This window comes from Schistocerca nitens, chromosome 12 (assembly GCF_023898315.1).
Source record: "Schistocerca nitens isolate TAMUIC-IGC-003100 chromosome 12, iqSchNite1.1, whole genome shotgun sequence".
Taxonomy (NCBI): domain Eukaryota; kingdom Metazoa; phylum Arthropoda; class Insecta; order Orthoptera; family Acrididae; genus Schistocerca; species Schistocerca nitens.
In genome coordinates, this window is record NC_064625.1 from 143,422,459 (window position 1) to 143,447,735 (window position 25,277).

General features: G+C 45.5%; 1 protein-coding gene across 1 annotated transcript in view; it reads right to left on the reverse strand.

Annotated features, from left to right (window-relative positions):
* LOC126215048 (uncharacterized) overlaps positions 1-25,277 on the reverse strand; it is a 159,097-nt gene that overhangs the window by 55,950 nt on the left and 77,870 nt on the right. Inside the window, exon 9 of the mRNA XM_049941690.1 lies at positions 2,004-2,165. Coding sequence (XP_049797647.1) covers positions 2,004-2,165 — 162 coding nt within the window. The remainder of the gene's footprint in view (positions 1-2,003; positions 2,166-25,277) is intronic.

The following is a 25,277-nucleotide window of genomic DNA, read 5'->3' on the forward strand; positions in this document are numbered from 1 at the left end:
TGCAGTCTTGTAGACTATGGTTTTAGGATGTAACCACAGTGTGGGCTGTCACACAAACACTCATTCTACAGTCTGTGTTCTCAAAAGATCATGCAAATCAGGCACACCCTCTTCACCTTTCGATGGCAAAATACCTGTGCAGTCACTGGAAATATTTCAGTAGAAGAATTTCTGAGCTTTACGCAGAACTTGATTGTGTACCGTTGCTCAATGAATGCTATACAAGGCTGGACCTGGACCAACAACAGAAGTTCACAGAGACATATCCTGAGTCTGTGAGGTCCAAGAAAACTGGGTTTGGTTATGTTGGGAAGCTAACACCTATCAACTAGTCTGGGTGGGGAGAACATTCTTCAATCAGTAGCAGTGCCAGAACAGAACTAGCAATATTGTTTTCCAGACAAAATTAGTACATATTGGGCTGGTGCATAAGTTCGTAGTGTTTTCTAGAAATTTAGTAAACACACCAGATACACATAACAGATAGTTTAATCACCAATAATATATTCTCCTTCACTATTTACAACAGTCTGCCAACACTGGGGTAACCTTTGAATCCTGCTATTGTAGAAATCGTGCAGTTTTGCGGCGAGAAATTAATTGAGCCTTACGCAATTTTGTCAATTGAGCCTTGTTCGGAGCACACTTTGATTTAGAAAGAAAGTCCCTTGAAGGATGTTCGATAGAACAGAAAAGGTGAAAATCTGAGGGTGCAAGATCAGGTGAATAAGGTGGGTGTGGAATTACTTCCTAGCCCACTCCTGCATAGTGTTTTTTGTTGATCCAGCAAAATGTTGGCAGACATTATCGTAGAGTAGCATCACTTCACGCAGTCTTTCTGGTCGTTGATCTTGGATTGTGTCTGCGAGACATCTCAGTTGTTGCCAATAAATGTCAGCAGTGACTGTTACACCTCGGGGAAGCAATTCGTAGCACACCACACTGTCGTCATTCCACAGGTGTAGTACATTATCTTTTCAAAGTGCATGCAGGTCTTTATATGGGCAGCTGTTGCTTTGTTTTGGCTCAATCATTCTGTTGTAGCCGAAGAACACTATAAATTATTGCTGGAACAGTTAACACAGATGGAAGAAAAGATACACACAACTAGCAATACACAACTGGCCGGAGGTGCCTTGTGCTCCGCCCTACATATTCAGTAGTTCCAACACACAACTGCTGTCCTATTAGCTGGCCAGGTGGATTCAACTGGCCAAATCGAGCTAAACTATAGATATGAGCTATGAAGTGACTCGCACATTCCTTTCTTTTCTTTATGTTAGCATACATACACAATTTCTCGTTGCCAGTAATTATACAGGGCAGGAATGCCCCATGTTGTTCACAAAGCTAATTGATGATATGCAAGCAGGGATGCTTATATGACCACCAACTGATTTTCATGATTTTGGCTTAGACCGTGTGGTTCCCCTGCACACGATTTTTGAACCTTCACCACTGCATGCAAATGTCACACAATGGTGGAATGATCACAGTTCATCACAGTTGCCAGTTCTCAAGTAAAGTGAGATGGATCACTGTGGATTCATGTGTTTAAACAATCTTCATCAAACTTTAAAGGTTTTCCGGAATGTAGAGACTCACTAATGTCAAAAAGACCCCCTTTGAGATAGGAAACCATTATCTTGTCATGCTCTGTCAAACGGCATTATCCTCAAACATAGCACAAATGTTTCTGGCTGCCTTTGCTGCTGTCACCCCTCTACTGAAGTCAAACAGAAGAATATGTCAGAAATGTTCCCATTTTTCCACTCGGCACTCCATTTTCTAGCATCCAAGGCTCCACTCACTGGCAACCTTTCAATGAGTTGATACTTTTACACCTTAAATTATTAATTTTGTTATCTCTTAAATGAAGTATTCATATTAAAGAACTCAGAGGAAACAAATTCTTATGGTGTACACCTTATAAACAGCTGAAAGGCTTTTTTTAATCCTACATGTATATACATGATCAGTTTAGCTGAAGAATGAGCAATTACCGGCTTAGGACAGTTGCAGTCGCCACCCGGCAGCGGCGGCAGGCCGAGTACCTTGCGCTCGTGGCACATGAGGCAGATGATCTGGGGCGGGTGGCGCACGAACGGTGGCTCTCCGTTACAATTGCAGAAGTTCTTCGGCAGGCCGTAATCCGTCATAGGCCCCTTGAATTCAGTAACAGATACTATCAATATATAAGGAGAAAAGCACAGAAATTCTGGAGAGATATTCCAAGAGTTTACACTTTTAATTAAAGAAATAATATTTTACACCTGGTATTTGAGTCCCACATTAGTGCCTTGAAGGTGTTGCTTTATTTATAAATATTCAGTTACAACCAATAATTAAGATTCTTTAGGTAACAATGTAAGATTGCATCAAACATACTCAGTGATGAAAAGGTACTTGGCATCTGAGACCCCCTTGGCTTACTACAATTAGGAAAATGAAATAGTTATTTGACTGGTATTCCTGGTTTAAAGCTGATGAAAAGCATTGTTGTCAGTACTATATTGTTTAAGTAGGGTGTGGTTATAGCAGGAGAGAGCTCGAGCACACTTTGCTCTTCAGATGAGAGATTTCAGTGATGAACCGTTACTGCAACAGCTGTGATTCGGCATCATCTCCACGCCCACTGAAAGGACACCACACATCCCGGACCTTACCAGACTGATGACCTATTATGGGGAATAATCAACTCCTGTGTGGTGCAACAGTGGTACAAGACTAACGAATTGTGTAAAGGTATTGAGGAGGCCTTTCCAAGGGTACCTCCAGAGAGCTCTGAAAGATGTCAAGGAGGGCACAGAGACATACAGATCTCTGTACAAGGCAGAAAGAAACACACAGATCAACGAGACACACAGTTTTTACAAGTCACAGGACACACCGTTTTTACAAGTAAGTGCCGTCAAACGGGGTGATTTCAGGCGGTTTTGTTGTTATTTTGATTGTAACTTTCGTATATATTGTTAGATTAAATTGATTGTTATGGAAGTGGTAGGGTGTATGTGTAACGAATAAAATATCCCAGAACCAGGAAGTGTGTGTAAGCACATTTATCTGAGGCATTTAAAGTGTCTGAAGTCAGCCCATGGATTGGGGTGATTTTGGACACGTGTTTTTTTAAATCTCTGTCCAGAGTTAAAGAGGGCAAATTCGGACAGTCACTGCCTTTTTTTAAAAAATTCTGAATGCTTTTTATTTGAGTTTGGTGACATTTTACACATTTTAAGGTAGCCCTTTGTTACAAATAAGTGATATGGAATGATGGTTTCATCATAGTTGATCATGTTACTAGGTGGGAGATTTTCCAGCTTTGGAGAAAAACATCTTAACAGTCTCTCTGTTCATTTCTGCAAGAGCTCATTTAATATTTTCGCTTAAGCGAATGGAAATATCTTCTGACTGTCGTTTGAGGAATAAATGCACCCATTCTTCTCCTGGCAAATTATTATGAAATTTCTTCTCTTTTCAGCCAGTTTTATCAAGGTAGCCTTTAACTAAACATGTAATATCCAATTTGGTGAAGGGAAATCTCCAATGTGCAGCCCTCTAGATACCTTGCTTCAACATTTCTTCTTCTTCTTCTTCTTCTTCTTCTTCTTTATTTAGCACTGGCTGTCTCCCATATTTTTTTTATGGGCTTCCTGCACTTTATTTTGTAGGGTTGATTTAGGTATACCATACAAATCACACGCTTTAATTTACCACTCTGAATATCACGAAGAGCTTTATCTAAAAGTTCTGGGTCACAATTACACCGTACTGTAGCACCCCTCTTTGCACCATAAACTCGACAAATTTTTACAGAAATTGTCTACTGAGTGTGTCAACAATTACAGTTACCATAACTTCCCGCTTGAAGCAACAACAGAAAGTTTCCACTTTACAATAATGCATGGATTTTTAACACTGAGACTGTTCGTAAAAAATTCACCTAAGGAAACAACTGACGCAAAATAAAAGTTGTGGAAAGGGATAAATGCAATCTTGCACTTAAAATAACTGGTGCACAGATGTTAAAATAAGTAACTCTGTTTCTATGCAGTGGCAAATAGCAAACAAGCCATACTGTCCGATTTCGCCCCGGTGTCCGAAATCACCCCGTTTGACGGTACTCCAAAATACAATATACTTACCGATTTCATCTCAAGTCATACAGAGCACGTCAATTCAACATCGTGAATTTAAGTGGGGAAACAGTATTTTAGACATCTGTACTGTATGTGTTGGGAAATAAAATATTTCAAGATCATGAATTTCTTGAAAATGGTAAAGGTCCATGAAAAATGTGTATTTTGTAAATAACCTTTAATATAGTATAGAACAAAAAGAAGTAACTAATAAACCGAAAGTACTAGCAACCTGACAGATTATTTGCTTTAGAGCTCCCTTTTAGAATGTTCAAAATTAGATGAGACCCCCACTTATGGTCTTTCTTTTAACTCACAAATTTAAGAAAAAAGTACAAAAAAATTTAGATTTTTTTCTAATGTTAATTTCTATTTGGAAAGTCACAAAATGTTAACTTTGCTGTTCAATATTCTTACTACTCACCATATAGCGGAGATGCTGAGTTGCAGATAGTCACAACAAAAAGACTGTCAAGCAAGTAAGCTTTTGGCCAAAAAGGCCTTCCCCAGAATTAGGAAAAAAAGACACACACACACACACACACACACACACACACACACACACACACACACACACACATGAACAACACACACTTGGCCACCGAGGCCAGACTGCGAGCAGCAGCACATGGTGGGAGAAGCAATCAGTGTGGAGAGGGTAAGGAGGAGGCTGGGGCAGGAATGGGGAAGGAGAGCAGGGTAGGGGTGGGGCTGGGGGCAGTGAAGTGGTGCTTGTGGGAGCATGCAGGCAGGAGGTGAGGAGAGGACGGGGCAGCTCGATACAGTCGGGAAGTTAGATGGAGAGTTCATTAGTTAGCATCCTTCACTCACCTATCCCCTCCCCTGTTCACACTCCAGCACTACACACCCTTCCATTCTACCAACACATCCACTGTCTTTTTACTCATCTCCTTTCCAGGTGCCCCAGCCTCCAACCCCACCTTCTGTCTAACTTCCCGACTGCACCTAGCTACCCTACCCTCTCCCCACATCGTCCCTGTATCCTCCCACAAGCAGCACTTTACCGTCCCTCACCCCTATCAGCTCTCCCTCTCCCCCACTGCCCCAGCTGCTTCTAGCAGTCTGGCTTCAGTGACCAGAGACAGTGGTCATATATATATATTTAATAGAGGGAAACATTCCACATGGGAAAAATATATCTAAAAACAAAGATTCTGTAACTTACCAAACGAAAGCTTTGGTACGTTGATAGAGACAATAACAAACACACACACAAATTGCAAGCTTTTGCAACCCATGGTTGCTTCAGCAGGAAAGATGGAAGGAGAGGGAAAGATGAAAGGATGTGGGTTTTAAGGGAGAGGGTAAGGAGTCATTCCAATCCCGGGAGCGGAAAGACTTACCATGGGGTGGAAAAAGGGACAGATATACACTTGCACGCACGCACGCACGCACGCACGCACGCACGCACACACACACACACACACATCCATCCGCACATATACAGTCACAAGCAGACATATATAAAGGCCTTTACCTGTCCCTGTCCCTCCCCCCTCCCCCCCCCCCCCCTAAGGTAAGTCTTTCCGCACCCGGGATTGGAATGACTCCTTATCCTCTCCCACATACTTTTGTCTTTCCCTCTCCTTCCCTCTTTCCTGATGAAGGAACCGTGGGTTGCGAAAGCTTGAAATTTGTGTGTGTTTGTGTTTGTTATTGTATATATATAGGTGTGTGTGTGTGTGTGTGTGTGTGTGTGTGTGTGTGTGTGTGTGTGTGTGTGGAGAGCTGAGTTTGCACACGAAGGACCTTTTGGCCTAAGTTTACTTGTTTGACAGTTTTGTTTCGCCTATCTGCAACTGGTGAGCAAGATGTATGAGGCAGATGAAATACCTTCTGACTTCAAGAAGAATACAATAATTCCAGTCACAAAGAAAGCAAGTGCTCACAAGGTTTGAAAATTACAGAACTATCAGTTTACTAAGTCACAGTTGCAATATACTAACACGAATTCTTTACAGACAAATGGAAAAACTGGTAGAAGTCGACCACAGCGAAGATCAGTTTGGATTCCGCAGAAATGTTGGAACATGCAAGGGAATATTGATCCTAGGACTTATCTTAGAAGATAGTTTAAAGAAAGGTAAACCTACATTTCTAGCATTTGTAGACTTATAGAAATGCTTTTGACAATGTTGACTGGAATACTCTCTTTCAGGGTCAAATACAGGGACCAAAAGGCTATTTACAATTTGTACAGAAATCAGATGGCAGTTATAGGAGTTGAGGGCTCATGAACGGGAAGCAGTGGTTGCGAAGGGAGTGAGACAGGGTTGCAGCCTATCCCTGATGTTATTCAATCTGTATATTGAGCAAGCAGTACAGGAAACAAAAAAAAAAAAAAAAAATTGGAGCAGGAATTAAAATCCACAGAGGAGAAATAAAAACATTGAGGTTTGCCGATGGCATTGCAATTCTGTCAGAGACAGGAAAGGACCTGGAAGAGCAGTTGAATGTAATGGACAGTGTCTTAAAAGGAGGATATAAGACGAACATCAACAAAAGCAAAATGAGGATAATGGAATGTAGTCGAATTAAATCAGGTGATGCTGAGGGAATTAGATTAGGTAATGAGACACTTAAAGTGATAGATGAGTTTTTCTATTTGAGGAGCAAAGTAACTGATGATGGTCGAAGTAGACAGGATATAAAACGTAGACTGGCAATGGCAAGGACAGCGTTTCTGAAGAAGAGAAATTTGTTAACATCGAGTATAGAGTTAAGTGTCAGGAAGACATTTCTGAAAGTATTTGTAGAGAGTGTAGCTATGTATGGAAGTGAAATATGGACTATAAATAGTTTAGACATGAAGAGAATAGAAGCTTTTGAAATGTGGTGCTACAGAAGAATGCTGAAGATGAGATGGGTAGATCACCTAACTAATGAGGAGGTATCGAATAGAATTGGGGAGAAGAGGAATTTGGCCACAACTTGACTATAAGAAGGGATCAGTTGATAGGACACGTTCTGAGACATCAAGGGATCACCAATTTAGTATTGGAGGGGAGTGTGGATGGTAAAAATTGCAGAGGGAGAACAAGAAATGAATACACTAAGCAGATTCAGAAGGATGTAAATTGCAGTAGGTACTGGGAGATGAAGAAGCTTGCACAGGATAGAGTAGCATGGATAGCTGCATCAAACCAGTCTCTGGACTGAAGACCACCACCACCACCACCACCACCACCACCACCACCAGCTCAGCATCTCGACTATATGGTGAGTAGTAATCTATCCTTTTCATAATATTGTCTTTCCCATCCTTAATTTTCCATTGTTGCATTAATATTTGTATAAATACAATTTTTTTAAAAAAATGTGTTTTTATGAGTTTTTACAAATTATTCACTCAAAAACCCCCATCAAAAATGTATGCAAATTGCACAGTATATTAGTCAGTTATTGTAATAGTAGTTGGTGCAGTCAAAGTGGGAAATTCTTTGTGTGTACTCAAAGTGTTGGAGAGTTTTCAGTATTATGCAAATGCTTAGAGTTTTGTATTTGGTTTCAACTTTTTGTTGGAAACAATTTCAGTGAGGGAACAACCATAGCAAAAGGGTGAGATGGATGGACTATGAAAATGGACACAAGGAGATTGTGTTTAAGAAACACGGAAAACACTTCACTGTTGTTGGAAATCTGGCTGCCTTACTGCAGAAATACCTTGGCCTTCAAGTAATTGTGGCGTCATCAAATCCATTGTGCAGGAATTGCTAATTGTTGTGTGTATGATAATCAGTGCTTGGTGGAACAAATAAATAGTGCCTCTTATGAGCAGCAAGATGGAACAGACTCCTTTATGACACCTCATGGTTTGACAAATACTTTCAAATCACAATCACCAGTTGATCAGTGTGCAGTTCCAATTCCCCAACTGCTGCTCTTGTTGGATCATCCTTGCCCAGAGGCATATTCAGCCCACCTTCACAAGTTCTACGAGAAGGGGGAGGAATGGACTCTCTTTCAGCAGCTTAGTGCTGAATAATACAGAATGAACCTCTTTTGGTGGACTTCTCGGAAAGTAGATGAAATACAAATACAGGGTTAAAAGATTTTGGTTAATCAAATGATTGCCTAGTGAAGTTTATGGACTCTTCACCTTACCATTTCAAACACAGAAACTTTGTATGCAATTCTAATTCATGGTATGTCATGAAGTAAAATCAAGACAGAAGAGGATAGAAATTTGTGAAAAAAATTATTAGAAAAATCATAAAGGTAACACATTTTCTATACCCAAGCTTGATATAAAATGCTTGAATGGAACCCAAAGTTATTTTCCCATGTACTTACAGTACTGTAAAACATATTTATTTTGACTCAGAAATACCACTTTTGCATTACACTCACTCAACATCAGCAAACATAAAAACATTAAAATCTCCAAGATATTTTGACCCTGAGTGCACATAGGTCTATCTTAAAAATTACTCACATTTTGCACACAGAAAAATTGCCCACTCTGTCTATACCTTCCATAGGTACAATGAGCAAATAATATCCCAGACAATTTTTAGAATATTCAGGATGGGGGTTTTAGAGAAAAAGAAATTATAGCATTAATACCATTGCTGACAGTTAGCATAGTTTCCACATTTTTATTCCTCAAGACAGTTAACATCCTATGACTATTATATTGCTTTCAGTTTTTTAATTACAGTTTCTTTTATTCTCAATGTCAATAACAAATTTTCACAAATAACCACATTTACATAAGTCTACAATGTTTCAACAAGTCATTTGAGTCAACATAAAATGGAAATATTTTATTTTTCATAGATGTCATGTCGAGCTTCAACCGATATGTATTTTTTACAGAAAACTTTGAAACACTGATGTCACACATTCAGCCTTGACCTGTATGATGCAAGATGAAACTGGCCTACTGTTATGATCCACAGGTATGGGGACTTGTCAGACAAGCTGTATATGTGCAGAAGACACTTTGAGAAAATTAATTGATTATATGCTTCCTGTTCTCATGGTATACAGCAAGGGATCTTGGTGTAAAACATGAGCTGCATGTAAAAATGTTTAACTGCCAGACCAGTATTCAAGCATACAGCCCCCTAACATAGATCTAGAGAAAAGGCAGAACCTCTCCCACCTCTGTGGTACACAGGTCATCATGTGTACACGTTTGAGATATCAAATGCTACGAGGGTTGCCCAGAACATAATGCATCGCATTTTTTCCCTCAGCCATAAACAATGCTACGAATGTGCAACATTACTTATGTATTATTTGAGGTCTCCTGAGTGAGCATGCCAAGTTCCCAATCCGAAACCTCTGTCCTATCCAAAGGCCTCACCTTCAGCCCCACTCCCAGATTCAACCAAACAGCCCTCGTCAAAGATTTACTGTCCTACACTCGTACTCTCTGCTGGAAATATCACTTTGCCACGAAGAAAAATGATCCTAATCCTACCCCTAATGATCCAACTCCCCAAGACACCATCCAAATTGAACCCTGCCTGGAACAGTTCTGTCCTCCGTCGCAGCAGGACCCACCTCCTCTTCCTCAAAATCACCCTCTCCAAACCTTCCAGGAATTTCTGACTTCCAGCCTTGCATCTCAATCCTTCTTAAAAAACCTTGATCCTACTCCCAACATCACCACTGCTGAAGCCCAGGCTATCCGTGATCTGAAGGCTGACCGATCCATCGTCATGCTTCCGGCGGACAAGGGTTCCACGACCGTGGTACTTGATCGTCGGGAGTATGTGGCTGAGGGACTGCGTCAGCTTTCAGACAACACCACATACAAAGTTTGCCAAGGTAACCCCATTCCCGATGTCCAGGCGGAGCTTCAAGGAATCCTCAGAACCTTAGGCCCCCTGCAAAACCTTTCACCTGACTCCATAAACCTCCTGACCCCACCGACACCCCGCACCCCTACCTTCTACCTTCTTCCTAAAATCCACAAACCCAATCATCCTGGCCGCCCCATTGTAGCTGGTTACCAAGCCCCCACAGAACGGATCTCTGCCTACGTAGATCAACACCTTCAACCCATTACATGCAGTCTCCCATCCTTCATCAAAGACACCAACCACTTTCTCGAACGCCTGGAATCCTTACCCAATCTGTTACCCCCGGAAACCATCCTTGTAACCATTGATGCCACTTCCTTATACACAAATATTCCGCACGTCCAGGGCCTCGCTGCGATGGAGCACTTCCTTTCACGCCGATCACCTGCCACCCTACCTAAAACCTCTTTCCTCATCACCTTAGCCAGCTTCATCCTGACCCACAACTTCTTCACTTTTGAAGGCCAGACATACTAACAATTAAAGGGAACAGCCATGGGTACCAGGATGGCCCCCTCGTACACCAACCTATTCATGGGTCGCTTAGAGGAAGCCTTCTTGGTTACCCAGGCCTGCCAACCCAAAGTTTGGTACAGATTTATTGATGACATCTTCATGATCTGGACTCACAGTGAAGAAGAACTTCAGAATTTCCTCTCCAACCTCAACTCCTTTGGTTCCATCAGATTCACCTGGTCCTACTCCAAATCCCATGCCACTTTCCTTGACGTTGACCTCCACCTGTCCAATGGCCAGCTTCACACGTCTGTCCACATCAAACCCACCAACAAGCAACAGTACCTGCATTATGACAGCTGCCACCCATCCCACATCAAACGGTCCCTTCCCTACAGCCTAGGTCTTCGTGGCAAACGAATCCCTGAACCATTACACCAACAACCTGACAACAGCTTTCGCATCCCGCAACTACCCTCCCGACCTGGTACAGAAGCAAATAACCAGAGCCACTTCCTCATCCCCTCGAACCCAGAATCCCCCGCAGAAGAACCACAAAAGTGCCCCACTTGTGACAGGATACTTTCTGGGACTGGACCAGACTCTGAATGTGGCTCTCCAGCAGGGATACGACTTCCTCAAATCCTGCCCTGAAATGAGATCCATCCTTCATGAAATCCTCCCCACTCCACCAAGAGTGTCTTTCCGCCGTCCACCTAACCTTCGTAACCTGTTAGTTCATTCCTATGAAATCCCCAAACCACCTTCCCTACCCTCTGGCTCCTATCCTTGTAACCGCCCCCGGTGTAAAACCTGTCCCATGCACCCTCCCACCACCACCTACTCCAGTCCTGTAACCCGGAAGGTGTACACGATCAAGGTCAGAGCCACATGTGAAAGCACCCATGTGATTTACCAACTGACCTGCAACAAACTGTCCATTCGCATGAATGGACACAGGCAGACAGTGTTTGTTGGTAATGAGGATCACCCTGTGGCTAAACATGCCTTGGTGCACGGCCAGCACATCTTGGCACAGTGTTACACCGTCCGGGTTATCTGGATACTTCCCACCAACACCAACCTATCTGAACTCCGGAGATGGGAACTTGCTCTTCAATATATCCTCTCTTCCCGTTATCCACCAGGCCTCAATCTCCGCTAATTTCAAGTTGCCGCCACTCATACCTCACCTGTCATTCAACAACATCTATGCCTCTGCACTTCTGCCTCGACTGACATCTCTGCCCAAACTCTTTGTCTTCAAACATATCTTTGTCTTCAAATATGTCTGCTTGTGTCTGTATATGTGTGGATGGATATGTGTGTGTGTGTGTGTGTGTGTGTATACCCGTCCTTTTTTCCCCCTAAGGTAAGTCTTTCCGCTCCCGGGATTGGAATGACTCCTTACCCTCTCCCTTAAAACCCACATCCTTTCATCTTTCCCTCTCCTTCCCTCTTTCCTGATGAGGCAACAGTTTGTTGCGAAAGCCTGAATTTTGTGTGTGTGTTTGTGTGTCTATCGACCTGCCAGCGCTTTCGTTCGGTAAGTCACATCATCTTTGTTTATATATATATATATATATATATATATATATATATATATATATATATATATATATATATATATATATCAAATTATAAATAGTGGTGTCAGGTCTGGGGAATTTTTTTTTTTTTTTTTTTTTTTTTTTTGTGGTTTTAGGGCGCACAACGTCAACGGTCATTAGCGCCCAGACTACTTTAGGAATGCACCGTGAGTCACAAGTTTAAAACAGCAACAAAACGGAAAACACGATGAAAGACATACTGACAGGCATAGGATTAAAAAAGAAAACAGCATAATCAAATGTCCTTTGAGAGGGTTGTCAAATTGATAAAATGAAGAACGCGAGCAGCTGCTTGTGGGTCATCCGCTAAAATGGCTTCTACAGTACATGGCAGGCCAATATCGAGACGTAGGGTGTTAAAATTCGGACACGACGTTAAAATGTGGCGGACCGTCAGCAATTGCCCACATGGGCAGAACGGCGCCGGCGCAGCCGTCAGCAGATGGCGATGGCTGAACCGGCAGTGGCCAATTCGCAACCGGGCCAAAACTACCTCCTCCCGCCGAGAAGGGCGTGAGGAGGACGTCCAAGCCACGGGTAGAGCTTTCAAGGCCCGAAGCTTGTTGTCTGAAAGTGCAGCCCAATCGGCATGCCACAGCGAGACAATGCGCCGACAAATTACCCTGCTGGAATCTGACGAAGGGACACCACAAGAAGCTGTCCGAGGCTGGAGGACCGCAGCCTTGGCCGCGGAATCTGCAGCTTCGTTCCCAGGGATACCGACATGACCAGGAATCCACATAAAGCTAACCGGAGAACCGACGTCCACCAGCTGCTGAAGAGAGCGTTGGATCCGGTGCACGAAAGGGTGAACCGGGTACGGATCACCGAGGCTCTGGATAGCGCTCAGGGAATCGGAGCAGATGACATATGCAGAATGTCGGTGGCGGCAGATGTAAAGGACAGCCTGGTAGAGGGCAAAGAGCTCAGCTGTGAAGACCGAACAATGGCCATGGAGCCGATATTGGAAACGTTGGGCCCCGACAATAAAAGAACACCCAACCCCGTCATTGGTCTTAGAGCCATCTGTATAAATGAAGGTCGTATTAATGAACTTCGAACGAAGTTCGACAAAACGGGAGTGGTAGACTGAATCGGGGGTAACCTCCTTCGGGAGTGAGCAGAGGTCAAGGTGGACGCGAACCTGAGCCTGGAGCCAAGGTGGCGTGTGGCTCTCGCCCACTCGAAAGGCGGCAGGGAGTGAAAAATGAAGGTGTTGAAGGAGGCGACGAAAGCGAACTCCAGGGGGTAGCAGTGCGGAGACATACAACCCGTATTGACTGTCGAGAGAGTCATCAAAAAAGGAACGATAAGATGGGTGGTCAGGCATTGCCAGTAGCCGACAGGCATACCGACAAAGCAGTATATCGCGCCGGTAGGTGAGTGGCAACTCACCAGCGTCAGCATGAAGACTCTCGACGGGACTAGTATAAAACGCTCCGATCGCAAGTCGTAAACCCCGATGTTGTATGGAGTTGAGGCGGCGTAAGATGGATGGCCGTGCAGAGGAGTATACGAAGCTCCCATAATCCAGCTTGGAGCGGACGATCGACCGATATAGGCGAAGGAGGACGGTTCGATCCGCTCCCCACGACATACCACTGAGAACACGGAGGACATTGAGAGAACGGGTACAACGGGCAGCCAAATAAGACATGTGGAGACCAACTAAGTTTCCTGTCAAATGTAAGACCTAAAAATTTTGTTGTCTCCACGAATGGGAGAGCAACGGGACCAAGTCGTAAAGACGGTGGGAGAAATTCTTTGTAGCGCCAGAAGTTAATACAGACCGTCTTCTCGGCAGAAAAACGGAAGCCATTGGCGACACTCCACGAGTAAAGACGGTCAAGAGAACGCTGAAGACAGCGCTCCAGGAAACACGTACGCTGCGCGCTGCAATAGATGGTAAAATTGTCCACGAAAAGGGAGCCTGATACATCAGCTGGGAGGCAATCCATTATTGGACTGATCGCTATGGCGAAGAGAGCGACGCTCAAAACTGAGCCCTGAGGTACCCCATTCTCCTGGCGAAAGGTGTCTGACAGGACAGAACCCACACGTACCCTGAACTGTCGATCCATTAAAAAGGAACGAATAAAAAGAGGGAGGCGACCGCGAAGACCCCATGTATGCATGGTGCGGAGAATGCCCGCCCTCCAACAGGTGTCGTAAGCCTTCTCCAAATCAAAGAACACAGCCGCGGTCGGGCGCTTCCGCAAGAAGTTATTTATAATGAAGGTCGACAAGGTAACCAGATGGTCAACAGCAGACCGGCGCCTACGAAATCCACATTGTACATTGGTAAGTAGGCGTCGAGACTCAAGCAGCCAAACCAATCGAGAGTTAACCATTCGCTCCATCACTTTACAGACACAGCTGGTAAGCGAGATGGGTCGATAACTGGAGGGCAGGTGCTTGTCCTTCCCCGGCTTAGGAATCGGGACAACAATAGACTCGCGCCAGCATGCGGGAACATGTCCCTCAATCCAGATGCGATTGTAAGTACGAAGAAGAAAACCTTTACCCGCAGGAGAAAGGTTCTTCAGCATCTGAATATGAATAGAATCAGGCCCTGGAGCGGAGGACCGTGATCGGCCAAGTGCGTTTTCGAGTTCCCGCATGGTGAATGGGGCATTATAACTTTCACGATTCGAGGAGCGGAAGTTAGGTGGCCTAGCCTCCTCAGCCTGTTTGCGGGGGAGGAAGGCAGGGTGGTAATGAGCGGAGCTCGAAACCTCTGCGAAAAAGCGGCCGAAGGCATTGGAGACAGCCTCAGAGGCCACAAGGACGTCATTCGCGACCGTCAAGCCAGAAACTGGTGAGTGGACCTTAGTGCCAGATAGCCGGCGCAGGCTACCCCAGACAACAGAAGAAGGAGTAAAACTGTTGAAGGTGCTTGTGAAAGCATCCCAGCTGGCTTTCTTGCTTTCTTTAATAATATGACGACACTGTGCACGTAATCGTTTATAATTGACACAATTCGCCACTGTAGGGTGGCGTTTAAAGGCGCGTAAAGCACGTCGACAAGCACGTAGAGCGTCTCTACATGCTGCGGTCCACCAGGGGACCGGTACGCGACGTGGAGAAGAAGTAGGGTGAGGGATGGAATATTCAGCAGCAGAGAGAATGACTTCTGTGAGGTGTGCGACCTGACTATCGCAGCTTGGGAATGTTTGATCCTGAAAGGTCGCCCTTGAAGAGAAGAGCCCCCAGTCTGCTTTGGAGATGTTCCAACTAGATGAGCACGGAGAGGGGGTATGCTGCAGGAGATGGATAACACACGGGAAGTGGTCGCTCGAATATGTATCAGAAAGAGCATACCACTCGAACCGGCGTGCAAGTTGGGGAGTACATATAGAGAGATCTAAATGGGAATAGGAGTGAGATGTATCCGAAAGAAAAGTAGGGGCGCCAGTATTGAGGCAGACGAGACTGAGCTGGTTGAAAAGGTCTGCTAACAGGGAGCCCCTCGGGCAGGATGCTGGAGAGCCCCAAAGGGGATGGTGGGCATTGAAGTCTCCAGTTAACAAAAATGGTGCAGGTAGCTGAGCAATAAGTTGCATCATGTCTGCCCTGGTAACGGCAGACGACGATGGAGTGTAAACGGTACAAATGGAAAATGTAGAAGTGGGGAGAGTAATGCGGATGGCAACTGCCTGCAGGCTGGTGTGCAACGTGATGGGATCGTAGTAAATATCATCCCGGACCAGCAACATAACCCCTCCATGAGCTGGGATACCTACCACAGGGGGTAGGTCAAAACGCACAGAGGTGTAGTGTGCCAAGGCAATTTGATCGCATGGGCGTAGCTTCGTTTCCTGGAGGGCTACGACGAGCGGACGGTGCAAGCGGAGTAGCAACTTCAAGTCCTCTCGGTTGGAGCGAATGCTGCGAATATTCCAGTGAATAAGTGCCATCGTAAGAAAAAAGGAAGATGAAAGAAGGGGTCACCTCGAAGGCTGCTGAGGGCCTGGCTTCGAGCGAGCACTGCCGCCGCTATCAGTAGGCGGACAGTCATCGTCCATTGGGTCTATAGGTTCATCGGCCATCTTGGGAAGATGGCCGGGAGGGGGAGCTTCCTCCGCCGGTGAACGGCCAGATGTTCGGCTACCAGCGGTGCGGCCAGGCGAAAGGGATGACGGCCTGGGGCGGCAACCGCTGGGTGGCGCAGGAGAAGAAATGCGCCGTGGCGGAGAAGGAGAACTGTGCTTCCTATTAGCCTTCTTGGATGGTCGTTTGGTGGAAGTACCGGACGAAGGCTGGGAGGTCGAGGTACGTAGGAAGTCTGCACGGGACGGTTCCTTCTTGAAGGCCCGTGCATCTGACTTCTGGGTCTTCGTCTTAGCAGAAGCTGATGAAGGGGCTGGTGTCTGTGGGGTGATGGGACGAAGAGGAGACGTCGACCGCGCGATCTTAGCACTGGCCGAACGGACGACCGTGGTGCTGAAGGTCAGATCGCAGGTCTGGGTTGCCACCTCCCTGGTAGTCCGAGGAGAGGCGAGGACAGTACTGTATTTCCCCGCTGGGAGCAGCGTGGGCTTCCTACTAGCCAATAGCTTGCGAGCAGCCGAGGTGGACACTTTCTCTTTGACCCGAATTTCTTGGATACAGCGTTCTTCCTTATAGACAGGACAGTCGCGGGAGGATGCAGCATGGTCACCCTGACAGTTCACACAACGAGGAGACGGAGGTGGACAGTCACCCTCATGGGCATCCCTGCCACAAGTGACACATTTAGCCGCATTGGAACAAGATTGGCGAGTGTGATTGAAACGCTGACACTGGTAGCAGCGCGTAGGTGTCGGGACATAGGGGCGAACAGAAATAACCTCGTAGCCCGCTTTGATGCGCGATGGCAGCTGAACACTATCGAAGGTCAAAAAAAGTGTCCGGGTCGGTACAAGGTCATTGTTGACCTTTTTCATGACCCTATGGACAGCCGTCACGCCCTGCTCAGCGAGGAAAGATTGAATCTCCTCGTCAGTCAAACCGTCGAGGGATCTAGTGTAGACCACACCACGAGACGAATTCAAAGTTCGGTGAGCCTCCACCCGGACAGGGAATGTGTACAGGAGTGTGGCCCGAAGCAGTTTTTGTGCCTGAAAGGCGCTCTCAGTTTCGAGTAATAAGGTACCGTTACGCAACCTGGTACAGGATTTGACAGATGCGGCTATGGCATCGACGCCCTTCTGGATAACGAAAGGGTTGACAGAGGAAAAATCCTTTCCGTCCTCAGATCGAGAAACGACGAGGAACTGTGGGGCAGGCGGTAGTACTTTTGTCACTGGTAGCTGGTCACGTTTCCGTTTTTGGGCAGAAGTCGAGAGAGATGGAGTGAAATCCATTGCGGAGAAATCCCCCATGATTGCCAGCGTCTCCGATGGCGCGCTCCTTCCTTGTGGGGACCCTCTCAGAGGGCACTCCTGCCTTAGGTGAATGTTTACACCTCAGGTCACACCTCCCGAGAAACAGACGGAGGGACCAATCGGCATGGTCAGAAGGTATCAGCTCAGGCAATCACCCCTCCCCGGGCCTGGCCTTTACCAGGGGGTACGCGCGTGACTTACATGTCTACCCAGGGCGGGGAATTACGCGTTACCCCGTCACCGGCTACGCGTGCGAACGCGTGGGTCGGCCTTCAGGCGCGCACAGGGAGGAAGGAAGAAGAGGAAAAAGGGGAGGGAGAGAGAGAGAGAGAGAGAGAGAGAGAGAGAGAGAGAGAGGACAGTGTCTCAAACGCCGAGGCGGAGACCAGAGAAGGCAAGGAGAAGAAGGCAATGAGAAGGCAAGGAGAAGAAGGCAATGAGAAGGCAAGGAGAAGAAGGCAATGAGAACGCAAGGAGAAGAAGGCAATGAGAAGGCAAGGAGAAGAAGGCAATGAGAAGGCAAGGAGATTATGCAGGGGAAAGAGTAAGGAAGACAGTGAGGTGGAGAAGAGCAAAGAAAGGAACCAACCAAAGAAAGGAAGAAACGAGAAGTGAAAAAGCAAAATGACCGCAAATAGAGGTCGTGGAACCGTCCGTCTCCGGACGCAGGCGCTAACTACCCCCTTGAGGGGGAGGGACTCCTTTTAGTCACCTCTTACGACAGGCAGGAATACCTCGGGCCTATTCCTACCCCGGACCCGCAGGGGGGCTGGGGAATGTGGAGGCCATGCAGTTGGCACATCACAGCCAATCTCCATTGGTCTGGAAAGCGGCTACTGAGAAAATCCCAGACATCAGCCAGGTAGCAGAGTGGTAGGTCTGTTAACAGATGTGCTTGGTTGAGTTGATGATGGCCCATGACTTAACGGGCCCCCTGTTTTGTTAAAACATTCATGCCACTCGTAAATTCTTAGCCAACTAGGAGGATCTTTATTGTACTTGGTACAGAAATTATGCTGAACTGTTGTCAGCAACTTAGATTCTTCAAACCAAAACACACAGCTAGCACACTGAGGTCCAGTGAAGGGAGCCATCTATAACGCAACTGCTGGTAGTGCTCCGCATGGTGCAATTCGTCACTAATGAACTACTTGAGACAAAACGATGTATTTCCCTACAGATTGGCTCTACAATCACCTCTGTAGGTACTATGAATTAACTAATTTATATGAATTTTCAAAGTTGTGAAGTCATTTTTGAAACACCCTGTATATATTTCAAATGCATATATTTATCAGACTGTTAGAGATAAAACTATAAAATTTGGGACACGCATTTACGAATCTCTCAGGTTTAGATTACAGATGCTAAATATGTCCTCCACCAGTGACACAAACAATATCAAATCAAATCGAATTCCACCCGTACTCGAGTAAGTGCGTCCATAGTCACAAATGTTATGGCAGTATGGATTCAGTTCTTCTACCCTTCTATGTTTTGCCATAGTGTTAGTGCATAGCCATTGTGCTTCGTGAAAGAAGTCACGGGGCATCAAATTCAGTGACTGTGGAGGCCAGCTGAGAATTGCTGACCACTTCAACAGCTCAGTCAAGTTTCATTCAGGTATTCGTGCACGTGGCGACTCCAGTGGGAGGGTGTCCCATTTTGTCGAAGAATGAAGTTCAGCCTCAGAAACAACCAGTTTTGTAACACAGCAAGATACTGTTGACCGTTAATCATGTTTCCATCAAAAAAGAATGGACTGTAAACAGAAAGATTGGGATGTCGCACAAAACAAGTTGACTGTGGGCAAATCTTGTATATGTTCTTTGTTTGCATTTGCGTTCTGTAGTCCCCAAATATGAACAGTTTGTTTGTTTACTTTTCCAGTAAGGTGAACATGACGTGTTGTGCAAAAGTGTTATCGTTGTCAGTAGCATTCTGAAACTAGTTAGAAAATGCCACACTTTTGCATTAGGCGTCACGATGTAAAGCCTGTAAGAGCTGTAACTCGTACGGCTTCATAACTGTCCAGTGTCTCAAAATATGCCAAGTTGTTGTATGCTGTTGTAACACCGACTTGCACAAGAAGCTGATTTTGTTGGACTATGGTGGAAAGCGGTCTGAATTTGTGCGACATCATCTGAAACACTGGGGTGGCCAGTCCTCTTTCCTTCACATACACGTCCTGCTTTTACAAACTGTCAGCGCCATCTGCAAATGTTTCATCCATTCGGAGGATCAGTTTGATAGCTCCACCTGAGATGTCTGTGCACTGTAATCATGGAATTACACTTTGCAAATTTGAGAGCACAAAATAATTTCTACTGCAGAGTAGCCATTTTGCAACACATGACAGTAACCAAGCAAACTGAAGACAACTGACATGTAGTGGGAATGAATATAAACTAGACAGTGTATTCATTCCTCCAATAACTAAGCCGTGGTGCAGCTACAGATAGCTTTGACAGCATAATATTTCGTAATACATTCAAGGGGTGTTTGAAAAGTCCGTGCAAAGTCCGAGAGACGGCACCACCGGCACGTATTGAGCTCATGTTTAGTTAGTAGCATCTTTGGAAAGAAAGCACAAGAAGTTTCAGCCATATTGGTCTATTTCTTTGTGTTTGGCATTCGTGTGAATCAAGGAAGTGGAGTGATTGTCAAAAAATGGAAGAAAAAGAATTTCGTGTGGTGATTAAACATTACTTTATGAAAGGCAAAACGCCTCAGGAGACTAAAGAGAAGCTTGATAAACATTACGGTGACTCTGCACCTTCGATTAGAACAGTTTATTAGTGGTTTCAAAAATTTAGGAGTGGCCATATGGGCACAAGTGATACTGAATGTTCTGGATGCCCTGTGGAGGTAACGATGCCAGAAATCATTGATAGAATCCATGATATGGTGATGGATGACAGAAGACTTTAGGTGCATGAGATTGCTAGTGCTGTGGGCATCTCGAATGAAGTGGTACATAATATTTTGCAGAAACATTTGAACATGAGAAAGCTATCTGCAAGATGGGTTCTGCGATTGCTCAGGCTTGACCAAAAACGGAATCGTGTGAAGTGTTGCAAGGATTGTTTGCAGCTGTTCAGGAAGAGTCCACAAGACTTCAAGCGTCGTTTCGTCACTGTGGATGAAACATGGATACATTACTATACTCCTGAAACCAAACGGCAATCTAAACAATGGGTTACCAAGGGAGAATCTGTACCCAAAAGGCGAAGACCATTCCCTCAGCCGGAAAGGTTATGGCGACTGTCTTTCGGGATTGGCAAGGGATAATTCTCGTCGACTATCTGGAAAAGGGTAAAACTATTACAGGTGCATATTATTCATCATTATTGGACTGTTTGAAAACCGAGCTGCAAGAAAAACACCGGCAATTGGACCGCAAAAAAGTCCTTTTCCATCACGACAATGCACCAGCACACACCTCAGCAGTTGTGGTTGCAAAATTAACGGAAATAGGATTCCAACTCATTTCACATTCCCCCTTTTCTTCAGACTTGCCTCCCTCGGACTACTATTTGTTCCCCAGTTTGAAGAAATGGCTGGCGGGACAAAGATGTTATTCGAACAAGGTGGTGATTGCAGCAACTAACAGCTATTTTGAGACTTGGACAATTCCTATTATTAGGGTGTTGTGGTTCCAGGTTGTGTTGATTGGAATTTTGAGGTTTTGGAGGGAGTGGAGCTGGAAGTGAGAGATTGAGTAGATGGGAGAGACTGGGTTGGTGTGCAATGAGAGGAGGTTGAGGTTTGCTGGAAAGGTTGTGAAGGGTGAGTGAGTTGCCTTTCCAGAGGTGGGAAACCAGGAGATTGGATAGTTTTTTGAGGTGGAGGGTGGCATGCTGTTCTAATTTGCGGTTGGCCTGTAGGAGGATGCTCTGAACAGCCGGTGTGGATGTGGGAGAGGAAAGATTGAGGACTTTTATTAAGGATAGGAGTTGACGGGTGTGTTCATTGGCTGAGTTGATGTGTAGGTGAAGGATTAGGTGGGTGAGGGCAATGGATTGTTCAGTTTGGAACTGGTATAGGGACTGATGGAAAGAAGGGTTGCAGCCAGAGATGGGAACTTTAAGTGTGAGGCCTTTGGGGGTAATACCAAATGTCAGACAAGCCTGAGAAAATAGAATATGGGAGCGTAATCTGGCTAGGGCGAAGGCATGTTTGCGGAGGGAATGTAAATAAAACTTAATGGGGTCGTCGTGGGGGTGTTGTGAGGGTGACATGGTATTAGAAGGTGGAAAGTGTAACATGAGGTGAAATGAAAATGAAAATAAAAAAGAAAATAAAAATATATGGGGAGAGATAAAGGTGGACTGGACAGTAACTGGCGATCTGGTGTGAAAAAAGGTGAGAAGGTGTTGGTTACAGCTGGGCTATGTTGGACTTGGGTTGGTAGACAACGATGTGCACAAAGGTTAGGTGGTGGTGTTGCCGCCAAAACATGTTAAAGGACGGAGAAATTCGGGAAAATTTCGAAAACAACTGCGTGTAATATATTAAAAGGAGTTGTTTTGTGGTGGCAGATTATGAAAATGAGGCTAACAATTGTCTGATTAAGAAATAATGACGTTAAAACCTGTGGGAAGCGGATAAAAATTATCAGTGATGTGGGAAAAACGGAAATAGAAATAAAGCAAAAGTTATTAGAACTAGCCGAAATGGTTGTTTAAAAAGTGAAAGGAACTGTTAGTGAACTAGAAATGGTGGATTTTATAGCGGCGGTAGTGTTGAAAGCGCTAAAAAAATTTTTTTGGTTATGGTTTGGAAGTGGGTTACGTATTATTAAGTATATATAGGCGGGATAAAATTGTATAGCAGATTACGGTAAAAAGGAGAAGGTGAATACAAAGTGAAACTACTGGCAAAAACAGAAAGAGAAAATAAGACGACAGAAAAGATTTCGAAATGCAACAGTGACAATAACAAACTTAATTGTTGGGTTCAAATTACTGATATCAATATAATAGAGGGAAACATTCCACGTGGGAAAAATATATCTAAAAACAAAGATGATGTGACTTACCGAACGAAAGCGCTGGCAGGTCGATAGACACACTAACAAACACAAACACACACACAAAATTCAAGCTTTCGCAACAAACTGTTGCCTCATCAGGAAAGAGGGGAAGGAGTGGGAAAGACTAAGGGATGTGGGTTTTAAGGGAGAGGGTAAGGAGTCATTCCAATCCCGGGAGCGGAAAGACTTACCTTAGGGGGAAAAAAGGACGGGTATACACTCGCGCACACACACACATATCCATCCATACATACGCAGACACAAGCAGACATATTTGAAGACAAAGATATATTTGAAGACAAAGATATATTTGAAGACAAAGATATATTTGAAGACAAAGATATATTTGAAGACAAAGAGTTTGGGCAGAGATGTCAGTCGAGGCAGAAGTGCAGAGGCAAAGATGTTGTTGAATGACAGGTGAGGTATGAGTGGCGGCAACTTGTACTCTCTGTTGGAAATATCACTTTGCCACGAAGAAAAATGATCCTCATCCAACTCCCCAAGACACCATCCAAATTGAACCCTGCCTGGAACAGTTCCGTCCTCCGTCGCAGCGGGACCCACCTCCTCTTCCTCAAAATCACCCTCTCCAAACCTTCCAGGAATTTCTGACTTCCAGCCTTGCATCTCAATCCTTTTAAAAAAAAACCTTGATCCTACTCCCAACATCACCACTGCTGAAGCCCAGGCTATCCGTGATCTGAAGGCTGACCGATCCATCATCATTCTTCTGGTGGACAAGGGTTCCACGACCGTGGTACTTGATCGTCGGGAGTATGTGGCTGAGGGACTGCGTCAGCTTTCAGACAACACCACATACAAAGTTTGCCAAGGTAACCCCATTCCCGATGTCCAGGCGGAGCTTCAAGGAATCCTCAGAACCTTAGGCCCCCTGCAAAACCTTTCACCTGACTCCATCAACCTCCTGACCCCACCGACACCCCGCACCCCTACCTTCTACCTTCTTCCTAAAATCCACAAACCCAATCATCCTGGCCGCCCCATTGTAGCTGGTTACCAAGCCCCCACAGAACGGATCTCTGCCTACGTAGATCAACACCTTCAACCCATTACATGCAGTCTCCCATCCTTCATCAAAGACACCAACCACTTTCTCGAACGCCTGGAATCCTTACCCAATCTGTTACCCCCGGAAACCATCCTTGTAACCATTGATGCCACTTCCTTATACACAAATATTCCGCACGTCCAGGGCCTCGCTGCGATGGAGCACTTCCTTTCACGCCGATCACCTGCCACCCTACCTAAAACCTCTTTCCTCATCACCTTAGCCAGCTTCATCCTGACCCACAACTTCTTCACTTTTGAAGGCCAGACATACCAACAATTAAAGGGAACAGCCATGGGTACCAGGATGGCCCCCTCGTACACCAACCTATTCATGGGTCGCTTAGAGGAAGCCTTCTTGGTTACCCAGGCCTGCCAACCCAAAGTTTGGTACAGATTTATTGATGACATCTTCATGATCTGGACTCACAGTGAAGAAGAACTTCAGAATTTCCTCTCCAACCTCAACTCCTTTGGTTCCATCAGATTCACCTGGTCCTACTCCAAATCCCATGCCACTTTCCTTGACGTTGACCTCCACCTGTCCAATGGCCAGCTTCACACGTCCGTCCACATCAAACCCACCAACAAGCAACAGTACCTGCATTATGACAGCTGCCACCCATTCCACATCAAACGGTCCCTTCCCTACAGCCTAGGTCTTCGTGGCAAACGAATCTGCTCCAGTCCGGAATCCCTGAAGCATTACACCAACAACCTGACAACAGCTTTCGCATCCCGCAACTAACCTCCCGACCTGGTACAGAAGCAAATAACCAGAGCCACTTCCTCATCCTCTCAAACCCAGAACCTCCCACAGAAGAACCACAAAAGTGCCCCACTTGTGACAGGATACTTTCCAGGACTGGATCAGATTCTGAATGTGGCTCTCCAGCAGGGATACGACTTCCTCAAATCCTGCCCTGAAATGAGATCCATCCTTCATGAAATCCTCCCCACTCCACCAAGAGTGTCTTTCCGCCGTCCACCTAACCTTCGTACCTCTTAGTTCATCCCTATGAAATCCCCAAACCACCTTCCCTACCCTCTGGCTCCTACCCTTGTAACCGCCCCCGGTGTAAAACCTGTCCCATGCACCCTCCCACCACCACCTACTCCAGAGTCCTGTAACCCGGAAGGTGTACACGATCAAAGGCAGAGCCACGTGTGAAAGCACCCGCGTGATCTACCAACTGACCTGCCTACACTGTGATGCATTCTATGTGGGAATGACCAGCAACAAACTGTCCATTCGCATGAATGGACACAGGCAGACAGTGTTTGTTGGTAATGAGGATCACCCTGTGGCTAAACATGCCTTGGTGCACGGCCAGCACATCTTGGCGCAGTGTTACACCGTCCGGGTTATCTGGATACTTCCCACTAACACCAACCTATCCGAGCTCCGGAGATGGGAACTTGCTCTTCAACATATCCTCCCTTCTCGTTATCCACCAGGCCTCAATCTCCGCTAATTTCAAGTTGCCGCCACTCATACCTCACCTGTCATTCAACAACATCTTTGCCTCTGCACTTCTGCCTCGACTGACATCTCTGCCCAAACTCTTTGTCTTTAAATATGTCTGCTTGTGAGATGTCTGCTTGTGTCTGTATATGTGTGGATGGATATGTGTGTGTGTGCGTGAGTGTATACCTGTCCTTTTTTCCCCCTAAGGTAAGTCTTTCCGCTCCCGGGATTGGAATGACTCCTTACCCTCTCCCTTAAAACCCACATCCTTTCGTCTTTCCCTCTCCTTCCCTCTTTCCTG